General features: G+C 43.4%; 1 protein-coding gene and 1 pseudogene across 2 annotated transcripts; both read left to right on the top strand.

Annotated features, from left to right (window-relative positions):
- Positions 1–10: 10 nt before the first annotated feature.
- On the top strand, positions 11–15,791 carry ZNF212 (zinc finger protein 212). Of its 2 annotated transcripts, none has more exons than XM_014830508.3 (5): positions 11–193; positions 11,154–11,543; positions 11,674–11,800; positions 12,834–12,923; positions 13,722–15,791. In XM_014830508.3, exons 1-5 carry the CDS (start codon positions 47–49, stop codon positions 14,582–14,584), a joined length of 1,617 nt encoding a protein of 538 aa, XP_014685994.1. In that variant the 5' UTR covers positions 11–46; the 3' UTR covers positions 14,585–15,791. The 2 variants fall into 2 exon arrangements, with proteins under 2 accessions (XP_014685994.1, XP_044621132.1); XM_044765197.2 differs by having other exon boundaries at positions 44–193; positions 13,725–15,791.
- LOC139045869 (TP53-regulated inhibitor of apoptosis 1 pseudogene) lies at positions 200–11,147 on the top strand (annotated as a pseudogene).
- Positions 15,792–16,022: the final 231 nt, after the last annotated feature.

Consider the following 16,022-nt stretch of genomic DNA (forward strand, 5'->3'; position numbering starts at 1 on the left):
CGAGCGGCCGGAGCCCGTCTTGGCCGGGGAGGGCCGCACTCCCACAATGCACCTTGTGTCAACACGGGGCTGGGGGCGTCTTCCAGGAGGCTCGGGGGCGCCCAGCAGACCCGGGCGCGGCCGGAGGGGTATCAGGCGGGGCCGGGGTGTTGAGGGGCGGCTGGCAGCCATGGCGGAGTCGGCGCCTGCTCGGGTAAGAGTCCTGCTGGCGCGGACTCGTGTCGCGTTCGGGATGGCGGAGCCCCTGGCCGGGGCGGGGCTTCGAGGTCCGGAGCCGGCGGGCTGGCCTCCCGGGGCGGCTGGCGCGGGCGAACAGCGACCTCCCTCGCGACCCCGGGGCTCTGCCGCCTCCTCTCTGCTCCAGCGCCACGCGCCTTCGCCGGGAAACTTCTCGGAGGCTCGTGTCGTGTTCGTGGATTTGTGACCCTCCCCGCACGTTTTCTCCGTCCTGCCAAAAGAGAGCCCGTTTCCAGGCTGGAGAGGGACCGCGGGTTGGAAAGCCTGCGTCCCCCTCACGGCCCAGGGAGCTCACCCAGTGCCCCCGGACCCCAGGACTCGTTCCTTCTCCCGCGCTCTCCTGCTACAGACTTCTGTCCTCGGGTCGCAGCCACAGGCTGAAGTCCGGCTGGCTTCCTCTCCTTGGGGACAGGTGTTACTTCACGGTGTAGTTGCTGGGTTTTGTTTGTGAAGCTGTGCTATCTCTCTGCCTCTCCCCCTTCCTCAATCCTCCCCATTCAGAGAATGTCAAGACACAGAGCTTGGGGTGGGGAGAATCTTGGGCATGGAGTCAGGAAACTATTTCAGCCATAACTCAGCTCTCAGTTGTCCAGTTTAATGATTTTAGGCAGCTGTGCTCACTCTGGGCCTCCGTTTCCTTAGCTGTAAATCAAGAGTGTTGGACTAGTTGCTAGACGATCCGTTAAGGTTCCTGCCAGCTCTGACATTATTCCAAAATAGTGGCTAATTTGATAATACAAGAGGATTTCCCTGGAAAGGGCAGATGGAATTTCATTGGCTTTTAGTGCAGCATTTCTTGGTCTAGAAACACTTTCAGAATCATGAGAGATCTTTGTGAGAATTGGGAGGTAAGGAGATCCTGTGATGAGAACTTTACCATGAGCAGGATGCACTGTATTTGATTATTGTAGGAAGAGGGTAAGAACTAAGAGGGGAAGGGTTGGAAAACTTAGTGTTTGCTTTCAAGGAAGTTTCAGTTGGATTGTGAAGACAAGACACTAATGTTTACAGTATTTTCGTCATCTGACTCCTCTAAGCCAAGGCGATCCAGTCAAAGACTTGGGTTTTTTTCAAGACCAAATTAGTACTCAAGTGGGGCAGGAGGACAAGTTACTAACTTTCAGAGTACTTCTTCCTGATTGGTCAGTGCAGCTACTTATGTGTCATCAACAGAGCTTATTAAAAGAAAGCCTAAAAGATCCTCCCAAATTCCAAATTATGCTTTAAACAACTGTGGATCTGTCATTGTAGAAGGTATTTAAATCATCCTTGAGCATATTTCTGTTCTCAAGCATTCTCTCTTCAGATGAGGATTCTCTACCTCTCATTTGACAGTATGGCCTGACGAAAACAACTAAAAATGCTGGGGAAAGAACATAAACATATTTGAAATGTATGTTAGTGAAGAATACTTGGAGCCCAAAAACTAAGTAAAGGAGGGAACTCTTAAGAGGTAAGCAGAGTTCTGAAGCCAGCTTTGAGGGCATTTGCTAAACATTCATCTGTGGTGTTTATGACCTCAAGGGGCCTGCAAAATAGAAGGCAAAACTCAGGGCCAAAGACAGGCAGTCTAAGAAGCCTCCTACCTCTGTCCCATAAAGCTGAGACTTCAAAGGGCAACATTCAGGGTGGAAAGCTTACCCCCATGGGATTGCAGAGAAAATTATGTCAAACGTTGGTGCTGAGAGATGCATACAAGATGCCCTTTGAGAATTTACGGTGACCCTCAAGTGGCTTTATTGCCCGAATACTGTTGCCTGGATGGTCCGGGAAACATCAAGCCAAGAATTTAGTTTAAAGTAGTCTCCAGGTATCACAAAAACCCACAGATCTTCTCTGGAGGAGTCTATATTAAACTCAGACTTCAAATAATTCTTGTAGATAAAATCCCAAGAAAAGTGAATTCACAATGAAAAATTGCCAAACAAGCAATGAAAGGTACAAGGAGAAGCCAGTAAAAGTAAGACAACAAAAATTAGACCTTCACAGATTTCAGATATTGAAATCCCAGAAGAAAAACATATTAAAATTCCAGAAGGAAAACACACACGCACAATCTGTACTAGAGGCCATATTTGATGAATAGCTAATGGCTGAGAATATTGTAGGACTGATACAAACACTAATACATAGAAACACAGTAGATCCTAATCAGGATAAACAAAAAGAAATCTCTACCTGGACACGTAGTAGTGAAAGTACAGAAAAACAAGACAGACAGAATTCTTAGGAGCAGCCAAAGAAAAAAGACATTGCCTCCAAATGAACTGTATGGAGTTCAGCTTCTCAACAACAACAATGGAAGCCAGACAACAATAGAATGATATCATCAATAGACTGAGAAAAAATAACTGTGATCCCAGATTTTCATATTCAGCAAAAGTATCTTTTGAAAACAAGGGTAAAATAAAGATATTTTCATACAAATTAAAACTGACAGTTTGCTACCAATACACTCTCATTAAAGGAAATTTTAAAGGATATACTTAAGGTAAAAAGAAAATTATCCCAAATGGAAAGCCTGAAAATGTAAGAAGGAATGATGATCCATGAAAATGGGTAAATCTAAACAAATATTGATTGAACAAAATAGTAATAATCTCTTGTGGGGTTAAAAACAAAGGCAGAATTAAAATACATGGCAGCATTGTAAAAGTTAGGAAGAGATGATCAGAATTCTGATGTTTAAATGTCTTTGTAAGTATGCTTCCTGTAATTTCTAGGATAGTCACTAAAAGACTAGAAATTGGCTGTGTAACTTACAAATTAAAAGAGGGAATACTAGAATAAGAAAAAATCATCTAAAAGAAGGCAAGAATGAAGATGAAAGATGGGATAAATAGCACTCCCATAAAAGGTAAAGGTAAATAAAAATAGATCAACAATGACAATAAACGTAAATGGACTAAATACTCTAGTTAAAAGGCAAAGATCATCAGGATGAGGAAAAATCCAACTATATGGTTTATAAGAGATACAACTAAAAGATAAAGCTATAAAAATGGTTGAATCTAGAAGGATATGAAAACTTCTACCAGGCTAATACTAATCAAAAGGAAATTCGCTGAACTATGTTAATATTGCTAGAGATAGAAGGCTACTACTACTTTTATAATGGCAAAACACTCAATTTACCAGCTTGATATGACGTTTCTATTATATGCACCTAATTATATCGCCTCAAAGTGCATAAAACAAAAATTGATAGAACGACAAGGAAAATTCACTATCCTAGTAGAAGATTTTACCACAACCTTAGTAGTTTATCAAGCAGAAAAAAAGTTAGTAAGGGTGTAGTGCATACAGTAGAACTTTCTGAGAGGATGGAAATATTCTCCCTGCACTGTTCAATATAATAGCCGTAAGGTACATGTGGCTATTGAGCACTTGAAATGTAGCTAGTATAACTGAGGAACTGAATTTTTAGTTTAATTTTAATTAATTCAAATTTAAACAGCCACATTTTGTATATTGGACAACACAAATATAGAGAATATGATTAATTATTTTATCCATATATCTGTCAATATATAATTTCAGTGTGTAGTGAAATTGATGAAGAAAAAAGAGAGAAGGTAAAAAAGCCCTGTTAGGAATGAACGGGTGTTCACGCATGTCTGGTGGTTGATGCTGACTGTAAACTGGGACTTTAGCAGGGCTGTTGGAAGGGACATCTCCATGTGCCTTGGGATTCCTGGGGTGAGTTCAGCCCTGCCTGCCTGTGATTTGTGCCACTAGACATAGAGTGGAGCAGAGACAGACTGTCCCTGCCAAACCCTTCTTTAATTGCAGATTCGTGAACAAAATACTTGTCTTAAGCTGCTAAATTTTGAGATTATTTATTATACAGCAATTGACAATTGGAACAAGTACCTAGGGAATATGTTTAAGTATCAAAAGATATTAAAAATACCATAAAAAGGAGTGTTTACTATATGTATGGTTTGAAGCATTTTATTCTAATGATGTGACTTCTTAAATTTCTCTGTGGATTAGATGCAGCTCCAGACAGAATCTCTGAAGATACTTTTGTGAAACCTTTCAAGTTTGTAGAATATCAACATGCCAAAAATAGTCAAGATAGTCCTGTAAAACAAGGAGGTGGGACTTGCCTCACCAGATATCAATAATTATTAAAAAGCTGTGGTCATTAAGTCAGTAATATTGGTAAAGCAATAGAAAAATTGACCTGTAGAACAGAATAGAGATGCCCCAAGCAGACTGATGTGTATGAAAACTTGACGTATGACACAGATAGCATTATAAATCAGTGGGTAAATGATGGATTTTCCATGGTGTAGGGTTAGATCTGTTGATTTCGCATGTGAAAATTGAGCCTTGCGCTATACACAAATATCAATTCTAGTTGAGGTAAATACTTAAATGTGAAAGTCAAAATAAAGTATTTATTTATTTTTTTCCTGATTCTCCCCAAAGCCCCCCGGTACATAGTTGTATATTCTTAGTTGTGGGTCCTTCTAGTTGTGGCATGTGGGACGCCATCTCAGCATGGTTTGATGAGCAGTGCCATGTCTGCACCCAGGATTCGAACTGACGAAACACTGGGCCGCCTGCAGCGGAGTGCGCGAACTTAACCACTCGACCACAGGGCCGGCCCCTCAAAATAAAGTATTTAGAAGGCATTATTGCAGGATATAGATTTTTTTACACCTGATATGAAAGTTCAAACCATAAAAGAATTAATACTGGTAAAACTCAACTACGTTGAAGTTAAGAACTTTTTGTCAAATGATAATAGAATAAAAGAAATGAGGCAGAAATAAGAAGGTATTTGCAACATATATAACTGATAAAGATTAGTATTCAGATTCTACAGAGAAATGTTATGAGGACAGTAAGGAAAAGTCAGATAACCCAAAAGATAAATGGATAAAAGACTTTAGCAGGTAGTTCTCTGAAGGGGAAATTTGAATGGCCAATAAAGATAAAAAAGATGCTTATCATTTGTTGGTAATCAAGGAAAGTCAGATGAAGACCATGATGAGGTATCATTTCAGATCTACTAGAGGGATAAAAATTTTAGTATCAAATGTTGATCAAGTTGTGGAACAGCCAGAATATGTATATACTTTTGACGGGAGTGAAATTGGTACAACTACTTTAGAAAACATTTGGTGTTATCGGCTTAAGTTTATGATGTGTATGTACACTATAAGCCAGCAATTCCCTTCCTGGGGCTATACCCCAGGGAAACTTGCTCATGTGTACTAGGAGCCACGTACAGTCTTGTTCATTGTAGCAGTGTTTATAATGACAAAGATGGGGAAACATCAATAGTGGAATGGAAAAATAAATTGTACAGTTCACATGATGGAATATTACACAGCGGTGAAAATGAATGAATTACAGCCACCTGCAATTACAGGATATTCCCAGGAATTGTAGAAGAATGATTCCACTTATATAAAATCCTAAAACATGCAAAACTAAAGAACATGTTGTTTTGGAAACAAACATATGGTAAAAAACATGAAAAAATGCAATTAACAGTGAAAAATCAAATTCAGGATAGTAGCCACTTCAGAGAGTTGCACAAAGGACTGCAAAGGTGACATATAAGTATATATATCTGTGTGTATATATATGTGATACATATGTATTTTTTTAACTGAGTCGTGGTTACATGGAGATGTGTTGTCACTACATTATATATTTTATGAATTTTGTAAGTTTTTTTAACTATTCAATATTAAAAAGTCATCTTTTATCTTCAGAAGTCACTTTTTTTTGTGTGTGTGTGTGTGTGGAAGATTAGCCCTGAGCTAACATCTGCCACCAATCTCCTTTTTTTGCCAAGGAAGACTAGCCCTGAGCTAACGTCCGTGCCCATTTTTCTCTACTTTATATATGGGACGCCTGCCACAGTGTGGCTCGACAAGCCGTGGATCTGAACCACATAGGATCTGAACCGGCGAACCCTGGGCTGCCAAAGCAGAACATGTGAACTTAACCGCTGCGCCAGTGGCCGGCCCAAGAAAGTCATCTTATCTCAGAGTTGGAAGTGACCTTAAATATCATAGTCCAGCTTAATCAAGTATCACTTTAGAATGTTGTATAGGGGCCGGCCCCTTGGCGCAGCGGTTAAGATCACACGCTCTGCTTTGGTGGCCTGGCGTTCGCTGGCCCGGATCCCGGGCATGGACCTCTGCAGTGCTTATCAAGGCATGCTGTGGTAGGCATCCCACATATAAAATAGAGGAAGATGGGCACGGATGTTAGCTCGGCGCCAATGTTCCTTAGCAAAAAAAGAGGAGGATTGGCGGCAGATGTTGGCTCAGGGCTAATCTTCCTGAAAAAAAATCGCAAACGTTGTTTAATTGTTTTGTGTTTACTCAAGCAGATTGTAGTTTCCTTAACAGCAGGGTCTGCATCTTGTACTTAGTGGTCATAAGTTATGGTCATAAGCCATAGCTGCAGGCCCACTATATGACATGTGATCTGACAATAGAATACAATATTCAAGAAGGACTCTCCCATAAAATCCAGAAATATGGTAATGTAAGTATCCTTTTTGTATTTCTCACTCCTTTTAGGAATACTGTTAAATATGGGATTTAAGGGAAAAAATTATGAAAGAATACAAGTTTATTGAAAAAGTCAAACAAGCAGTAGTTTACAGTCAAAGATTTAAAATCCCTCGCTCTCATCCCCCCGAATGTAGCTCATGTTAACAATGTACTTTGGTGAATATCTTTCCAAACCTTTCTATGTGCTAAGGCAGACATATCCACATATATTTTCTCTTCTTTAGGAAAACGGGATCATAATAAATATATTTTCCTAAAAGTGAGATTTTTAACCTACTAATGTATGATGAACACTCTTCCAAACCACACATATGGATCTAACTCATTCTTTTCAACAGTTGTGTCCCATCACTTTGGTCGTGCCATAATTTAATTAGCTGTTCCCTTATTAATAGGTGTCTAGATTATTTCCAGGTTTTGGCTATTCCAAAGAATGTTACCAGTAATCATCTTCGTAGGTATGTCTTTAAATAATAATGCCATTCATTTTTGTAAGATAGATTCCCATAAGTGGGATTACTAGGTAAAAGGGTTCTTAATGACTTTTTTGAGATTTTTCTTCCCTAAAAGTTTGTAGTGTTTTTCATTCCTCCTAGGAGTGTTACGACAGTGCCAGTTTTACCAAATCATAGTCAGCTCTGAATATTGTTGCTTGTCCCTCTTTTTCATGTTTCTCAACCTGGTGGGTGAGAAGTGGTTTCACTTGGTTTTATTTGCATTCCTGATGGCTAATGTGGTTGCCTTTTCATTTGTTTATTGACCATGTGCATTTCCACTGTCACAAATTATTTGTAGTCTGCAGTTTTATATTGGGGTTATTTATCTTTTCTTTCTATTTTGTATTCCGTTTACAAATATTCTCTCCCTGTTTTTTAGACTTTGTTTATGACAGCTAACATTTTCTCCTCCCTTGACATTCTAAGTCCTGTTTACTGAGATACAATTTACATACAGTAGAATTCACTCTTTAGGCATACAGTTCAATGAGTTTTGACAAATGCGTAACCATCATATTGCCAAGATATGGAATATGTCCATCATCCCAGAAAGCGCCCTTTTGTAATGTCTCCCTCCCCTCCCCCCAGCACCTGGCAGCCATGGATCTGATTTCTGTCCTTGTAGTTTTGCCTTTTCCTGAATGACATGTAAATGGAATACAGTATTTAGCGTTTTGTGGTCTGGCTTTTCACTTAGGTTTTGAGATTCATCCCTGTTGTTACGTGTGTTAATGGTTTGTTCCTTTTTCTTGCTGAGTGGTATTCTGTCATATGGGGGATCAGTTTCCTAGGGCTGCTCTAACAAAGTCCCACGAACTGGACAGCTTACACAACAGAAATGTATTGTCTCAGTTCTGGAAGCTGGCAGTCTGAGATCAGGGTGTCCACAGGGTTCGTTCCTTATGAAGGCCGTGAGGGACACCGTTCCGGTCCTCTCTTGTAGCTGCTGGTGGCCCCAGGCATTTTTTTGACTTTGGCAGCACAACTCCAACCTCTGCCTCCATCTTCACATGGTTATCTTCTCCCTATGTGTGTCTTCCCATGATCTTTCCTCTGTGCTTGTGTCTCTGTGTCCAGATTTCCCCTATTTTATAAGGACATCAAATCATGCTGGATTAAGATCCACCCTAATGCCCTTGTTTAACTTGATTACTTCTGTAAGGACTATCTTCAGGACATCAGAGTGCACTGCCTCTGCTGCCACCGCCATGAACAGCGTAGGGGAGGTTTGCATGGACTTGAAGCACAAGTGTGACCAGTGCTTCAATCGCTGGTTGGCGAGAAGTTCCTCAAGGTGGACGGCTCTGGGGACCCGTGCACCAACCTCTTCAAGTGCTACCAGCAGTGTGTTCAGAAAGCAATAAAAGAGAAGGAGATTCCCATTGGAGGACTGGAGTTCATGGGACGTGGCAAAGAAAAGCCTGAAAGCTCTTCTTGACCTTGATGTCTCCTTGAAAGTGGGCTCCTCAAGTCAAGAAATTGAGGACTCTGGATTTGGTCACTTAAGGCTGTGAAGATAGCCATTGATTTGATGAGTTTAGGAGGGAGGAGTTTCCTTTCCTCCACTGTTTTCCTCTTACTTGTGAAAGATGAACCATGTCTCTGCTGTGAGATGATTTCCCACTTGCTCTGGCACCTTGCAGAAACTCACTGTGCTAAAACTGAATGGTTTCTTGAGATTATGGTTGCAGTCCTTGATCTGGCTTTAAATATACCTTGTATGTAAATAGTGATAAACTTGTCAGGATGGTCAGGGTTGCCTGACCTCTTGAGTTATGCTGCAAAGGACGTTTGGCACACTGTACTGGAGTCATTGTTCATAAAAGCAATTGGCTAGGATGTCTTCTCTCAGGGAGCTAATGCTCTGCGAAGGGATCCCAGTACAACGGTTTCAATCAGTGCTTGAGAGCACAGTTTTATTTTTATATAGTAACTTAACTGTTAAGATTGCTGGTGGACTGAGCTAGCCAAGAAGAGGACAGATTTTAAGTGTTAGATCTCAGATTCTGACGTGAAAGCTTCAAGAATGTTGCAGTGAACACCATTTCAGAGCTCATAGTGGAGAATCAGGAATTAAGATCCTTGGATTAACTATGGAGGAAGATCCTAAATTATAAAGATTTGCTGTTGCCAGCTTTCAACTCAAGCCAATGAATTAAGTCAACCTGTATATCATAAAAACGCCAAGATGCTGCAGCTAGTTAAATGGGAGATGAGTTTGATTTGCCTTGTGTGCCCACCCTGCCGGGTAGTGTCTGTAATCGTGAAAATGGAATAAATTGTAACATTTAGTTTCTATAAAAAAAAAAAAGGGCTATCTTCAGATAAGATCACTTTCTGAAGTCCTGGGGGTTAGGACTTCAACATATTTTGGGGGGAGACATAAGTCAACCCACAACATACGGATGAACCACAGATGGTTTGTCCATTTACCAAGTGATGGACATTTGAATTGTTTCCATCATGTTAGATAATTCAAAACAGAGGAGAAGTAGAAACTGGGTGTTAACTACTCTTTTCAGCCTTTTACTGTGTGGAAGAGGAAGACATTATTCTTCTGCTCGGATCCTGGCCCACCTTCCTGTTTGGAAAAAGTTAGCAAGCAACAAAATGCTGGGCCACAGCGAAGAAAGAGGAGACTCCGAAAAGCTAAAGACTTCGAGACTTAAAAGCAGAACATGTGATGAAATGAATTTATCTAATGATCTAATGTTTTGTTTCATTTGCATTTATCCTTTACGTTAAACTTTTCTTTAGATCTTTTTTTAGGGGAGATATTTAAGCTTTTGACCCATATGTTTGATGATGAACTGAGAGGGTTGGTTAACTGGAGTAGGTCATAGCTAAGCTTAAGTGTTCAGTTCTGTGCTCATCAGTTTCCTTTTGTCCCGTTCTCCAGACCGTAAGCCTGGCCCAACAGTTCTTCCAGAGACATTTCCTCTCAGTGTCTTGGTCTCAATGTCCTCATTGTGGTTAGAGAAACGGCCTTGAATGAAGTATGTGCCATATAAAATAATACGAAGCTTTGAGTGGGTTAGGGCTGAAATGAACCGGCAGTGGGACAATGTGGGCAAGAGCGCAGCTTCGAGAAGACTGCCCAAGGGTTGGTTTTAGTAATTTTGAGCTTCATCCTCAGTAATTTTCCTACTATCAGGGACAGACCATAAAAATGAGAAGTAAAAAGAAAATGTCAGTAGATTTAGTCATATTGTTTCATAAATGCTTATTAAGGATTTAGTAAATGTTATCGACTGTACTAGCTGCTAGGGTGCAAGGATGAATGAATTGTCTTGTAGGTCCTGCTAAGGAATTTTGTCTTTATTGTAGGAAGCCATTGAAAGGTTTTCAGTGAGGGTGACATGATCAACTATGAAGTGTGGCAGGAAGGTGGAGTCAAGAGTGGATGTAAATTAAGTCATTTATTGCAGCAAAACGTTACAAATAGTCCAGAATATCAAATACAAAGAAATAGGTTTGAAAAATGAATACTGACACAGGAGAGTTTCAGATCATATGCTAAGTGTGAAACGTAGGTAACAAAACATCACGTACAATAGGATTTCAATTTTGTTGAAGAAGAAATAAGTTAAAAGATGAAAAAACTTATAGAAAATACACCAAAATTCTAGCAGCGTATTTCTGGATGGTGGTATTTTATATAACTTTTTCTTTCTGCTTGTCAGTATTTTCTTAATAGAATGTACGTGTATAATTTGCACTATCAGGAAATAAAAGAACATGCTTTTTTTTAAAAAAAAAAAAAAGTAGAAACTAGGTACTCTTTGTGCTCCTGGATGTACGTGGGCATTATTTTCTTTACGTGCTGTTTGGAAGTGACACTGACTGGCTGACCCCGTGTCTGATTCTTCAGCACAGGAGGAAGCGCCGCTCCACACCTTTGACTTCTTCTACGCTGTCCCCACAAGCAACAGAGAAAAGCTCCTATTTGCAAACCACGGAGATCTCACTCTGGACAGTGGTGGCTGCCATTCAGGCCGTGGAGAAGAAGATGGAGTCACAGGCCGCCCGGCTACAGAGCCTGGAGGGACGAACAGGGACAGCTGAGAAGAAGCTGGCCGACTGCGAGAAGACGGCCTTGGAGTTGGGGAACCAGCTGGAGGGCAAGTGGGCCGTGCTGGGGACCCTGCTGCAGGAGTACGGGCTGCTGCAGAGGCGGCTGGAGAACATGGAAAACCTGCTGAGGAACAGGAACTTCTGGGTCCTGCGGCTGCCCCCGGGCAGCAAGGGGGAGGCCCCCAAGGTAGTCCCGCTGAGAATTAAGTTAGACGAGACAGGGAGCCCAGGCTGTTGTTATCTAAGATTCTAAATTGCTGGCTTTTCCTTCCTGGCTGTGATTGGAGGGACTCATTGTGTGACATTTGTGATTTCAGGTGTCCAGGTCACTTGAAAATGATGGAGTCTGTTTTTCAGAGCAGGAGTGGGAGAATCTGGAGGACTGGCAGAAGGAGCTTTACCGGAATGTGATGAAGAGCAACTATGAGACTCTGGTCTCTCTGAGTAAGCAGCAGTTTTCCTCCTACAATGCTCTCTCAGACATCCTCCAGTTCCTGCCAGGAGCTGCGACCCAGACTGCACCTGAGGTTGTGGTTGGCCTTGGATCCCCTGTTGGCTTGTGCTGGGCTGAGACACGGGAGTTTCTTTTGGAACCTGTGGAAAAGTCTCACTGTTGTGCATTTTGTATTTCTTCTGTGTGGTCACATAGTCAGTTCTTGATATTTACTAGTAGATAAGATGCCATCACATGCATTATGGTGTATATTGCTAGGGTTCCTCATGCTGTTTTTAATACTTAAGACTGTTTGACAAGAAGTCCTTTACCTGGGATGAGGCATGCAGCACAGGCTAACCAAAAAGCTTTCCCTGGCATTTGGCTGGAATTACAGCCAGTCATTGTCGTCTCAGTGTTTATTTTGTGATGATTAGAAGTGCTGCTTAATAGACAGCATCTTTATATGTAAAGTATTAGCTATTACATAATAAATGCATTTTGTATGGTAGCCAAAATCTGTTAAAACATAGGTTCATGGAATTGTGTCCAGGAGGCCAGTGTACTGGAGCCGGGGCGGGGTGGGCAGTAGCAGATGGGTGTGAGAGGTGACCATGTGCCCTTGGCAGGGTCACGTGCTCTGCGAGTGGCTGTCTCCTTGTCTGCTGCTGCAGGGCTAACGGTGCGCCTCATTGCAGAGCTTTAGCATGGAGGAAATTGGATACCCTGAAAGGAAGCGACACTGAAACCACATACACGTGAGGAAGTGGTGGTGCTGAGAAGGGTAGTGGGCTCTGGAGCCTGACTGCCTGAGCCACAAATGGCTAATGAAGGCGCATCAAAGGCAGCAGCTTGCTGACTGGATCATTTGAATTGGCCATAATTTTCTGATTGTCCCAAACTGCTAGGGGAAAGTGACAGGTAGCTTTGAATCTTTTGAAGTTTTGATATCAACTCCCTGACATGGGTCACCCTGTTCATTGGCAACTGACCAGTGTGCAGTGAGCTCTCTGCTGGGCTTATGCTGTGCTCTTTCCAACCCAGAGGTCCTTGGCCAGCCAGAAGAAGAAGTGGAGTTGGGGACAGAGATGCTGGGTGACTTGGAGGAGGAAGGCCCTGGTGGTGTCCACCAAGGTGAGTGGCTCCAGAATATTCCATGCCTCTGCTCCCTGCAGCTATAGTCATCTTTCCCACTGCTAAACTGCCCAGCACTGATTATCAGTAACCTCATCTGGCATTTACTTATCCTAGACTTCTTTATGATTATCGTTACTTCATCTCTTTCATGTGTGTCTTCACTCCTTCCCACTGTGTGGAGTCCTTAAGGTTCCTCACTGTATCATACTCCTTCATGCCCCACACGGTAGAGTACATAATAGGCTTTAGTCAAAACTTGCTGGAGAGTAAGAACAGGGTTGGTCAGATCTTCAGGAGTGAAGCTGGCTGGGGAGAGGCAGGAGAAGCATTTGTAAGCCAGGTAATTGGGAGAATTTGCAGAAAGAACAGAGCTGGATACACGAATTTTTAAGGTATAGGTTTAGTTTGTTTTTTTAAAAAAATCATTCACATTTATTATTTTAACACTCTTAAATTAGTGTAGTTGCAGTATATTTTGCCATTTTTCACAGGGATTGAATATAAATGTGGACAAACTTGGAGAACTATCATTTATAACATTGTTCTATAAACATAATATGTTTATAACATAACATGGTTCTATAAACATAATATGTTCAGATTTCCAACTAGCGTGTCTCTACCTGAGTACAGGTTTAGTTTTCAGGTCTTAGAATCCTGTCGGTCTCATCCGCCTCCAAATTGTCCTAATTCCCTTGATGTTGGGATGCTTTGAATTTGAAACAAATTCACACGTTTGTTTAGCTCCAAAGAAACTGAATGTGATCTTTCTGTTGGTTTTCTTTCTCTTGGCAGCAGAAGGGATTATGATCAAGCAGGAGGTACAGTACACTCAGGAAGGCTCTGTGGATCTTCCCGGAGAGTTCTCGGGCATTGCTGAAGAGCAGGCTTTCCTGAGCCCGGAGCAGGCTGAGCTCTGGGATGGTCAGGGCAGTTCTGTCCTCTTGGAATTAGGTCCTGGGAACACTAATCTAGAGGAGCCCATTGGGGGCAGTAGAGACCCTAGCAGTGGCAGAACTCTGGGCTGCCCCCAGAAGCAGAAGTCTAATGGGCAGGTGCAACTGGGTCAGGAATGTGGGCAGGGCTTGAAGCTGGAAAGGGACACTTCTGGCCCCTATGAATGTTCTGAGTGCGAGATCGGCTTCCGCTGTAAGCAGCAGCTGGCCACACATCTGCAGACCCACTCAGGGTGGGAGTCTTACTCAGCCTCAGAGCCGGAGGAGAGCTTTAGGCCCAGGCCACGGCTTAAGCCCCAGTCCAGGAAGGCAAAGCTGCATCAGTGTGCCGTGTGCATGAGGAGCTTCAGCTGCAGGGTGAGCCTAGTGACCCACCAGCGCTGCCACTTGCAGGAGGGACCCAGTGGTGGCCATCGTGTCCAGGAGAGGTTCTCGCCCAACAGCCTGGTTGCCCTTCCTGGCCACATCCCTTGGAGGAAAAGCCGGAGTTCCCTCATCTGTGGTTACTGTGGCAAGAGCTTCAGCCACCCGTCTGACCTGGTGCGGCACCAGCGCATCCACACAGGCGAGAGGCCCTACAGCTGCACCGAGTGCGAGAAGAGCTTTGTCCAGAAGCAGCACCTCCTGCAGCACCAGAAGATCCACCAGCGGGAGCGGGGCGGGCTGGCCCCAGAGCCTGGAGGGGCCAGTGGCCTGCTTTAAGGGTGCCAGCCCCTTACCCGTCCAGGGGCGGAGGGGGCTGGCATTGGTCCCCCTGAAGAGACACTGTGCAGAGTCAGGGCCTGACTTCTTCCTGGGAGGAGTCACTTTGATTTGCCTTCTCGTGACCAAGCACCGAGCCCAAAGGCTCCTGAAAACCATGTGGAAGAGGAAGAGTCTGGGCCAGGCGTCTCCCTGCTGTCTTTACCCTGCTGCTGTTTGCTGTCTCTTTGGCACCTTCATGTGTCTGATTTTCCGTCTGTGCTGGGTCTCCTGGGCTGTAGTTGGCTCTCTGACCCCACTGGGACTGGTGGCTAGTTCCAGGCATTTCTGAATGTCCCAGCATTTCAGGTCTTCCCACGAGGTTGAGTCGGCCAAAGGAATGAGCAGGTGTGTGGAAGAGTTCTGGGAAGCATAACCCTCTATTTCTCTTCTTTTGTAGTCTCTTTGTTAATGACAAGTAGAAGAAATAATTTAAATGAACTGCTTATCCTGCTCTGAAGAACCTTTTTTGGAATTAGATTTTAGTTGATTTAAAAAAAAATACAGTCCGACACTTGGTTTTTAATTTTCAAGAGTTGTAGAAGTTGTTCCTAACATGGGGACAGGGCCTACCCTCTAGGAGGGAATCGTTTACGGGGCTCTTTTAGCCCACTCACACTTAGTTAGGCCAGAGATCAGGGGCATAGTCCTGGGGTGCCCCTTGTGGGGGTCCAGAGGGGGCCGACTGAATCAGAAGGGCCGAGAGGAGGAGAGGAGTTGAGCTAGACCCAAAGCCTCTGCTGAGGATGTGGAGCCTCGTAAAGAAGCTGAGAGGACGGAGCTGCTCCCGGGAGTTCAGGGTTCTCACCACAGCCCTCTCCGTCTGCATCCCTGCCCTGGCTGTGCTTCTGCAGCCTCCCAGGGTAGAAGACGACTTTGTCACTTAGGGTCGCTCAGCTTATACCAGTGGTTATTTGAGTTTGTCCCTACTGCACCCGTTGTTTCTTGAGGTGGTTCAGATTACACGCTTTCCAAATTAGTTCTGGGACTGACTGTTCTGGAGATGATGGAGAAAAAGCACACAGGTGCTTGTCTGTCTGTCAGTGTTGAATACCTACCCCACTCTTGTTTGGGGAGATGGGAGTGGGCTCCCGAGTCCTGTGTGAGTGTCCCCTTTGCTGATTTGCAGTTGCCTAAAATAAAACTTGCTGTTAGCAAAAATAAAAAAGTGCTCATGTTGGTTTTTCTCCATTTGTCAGGAATACCCTGCTGGGGCCAAGGTGGAGGAGGTGCCTGATGTGGAGCAGTGACAGCCTGACCTGCATTCTTAAGCCTAGGACAGATGAGAAGAGGGCGTGTATGGGAAGATTCATGGGACCCTCTTTGTGGTGCTCGAGGGCTGCAGGCAGTCTGGGTGTCGGTTGGTGGAAGGTGGGAGGTAGAGAGGGCCGGTAAAATA

Source organism: Equus asinus, chromosome 1 (genome assembly GCF_041296235.1).
Source record: "Equus asinus isolate D_3611 breed Donkey chromosome 1, EquAss-T2T_v2, whole genome shotgun sequence".
Lineage (NCBI taxonomy): Eukaryota > Metazoa > Chordata > Mammalia > Perissodactyla > Equidae > Equus > Equus asinus.

Bases quoted from the DNA above. Each gene is read 5' to 3' on its own strand.
- ZNF212 (XM_014830508.3), top strand. From the start codon at position 47: ATGCACCTTGTGTCAACACGGGGCTGGGGGCGTCTTCCAGGAGGCTCG. The intron at 11,544-11,673 runs GTAGTCCCGCTG...TTGTGATTTCAG, and splicing joins GCAAGGGGGAGGCCCCCAAG to GTGTCCAGGTCACTTGAAAA. The intron at 12,924-13,721 runs GTGAGTGGCTCC...TTCTCTTGGCAG, and splicing joins CCCTGGTGGTGTCCACCAAG to CAGAAGGGATTATGATCAAG.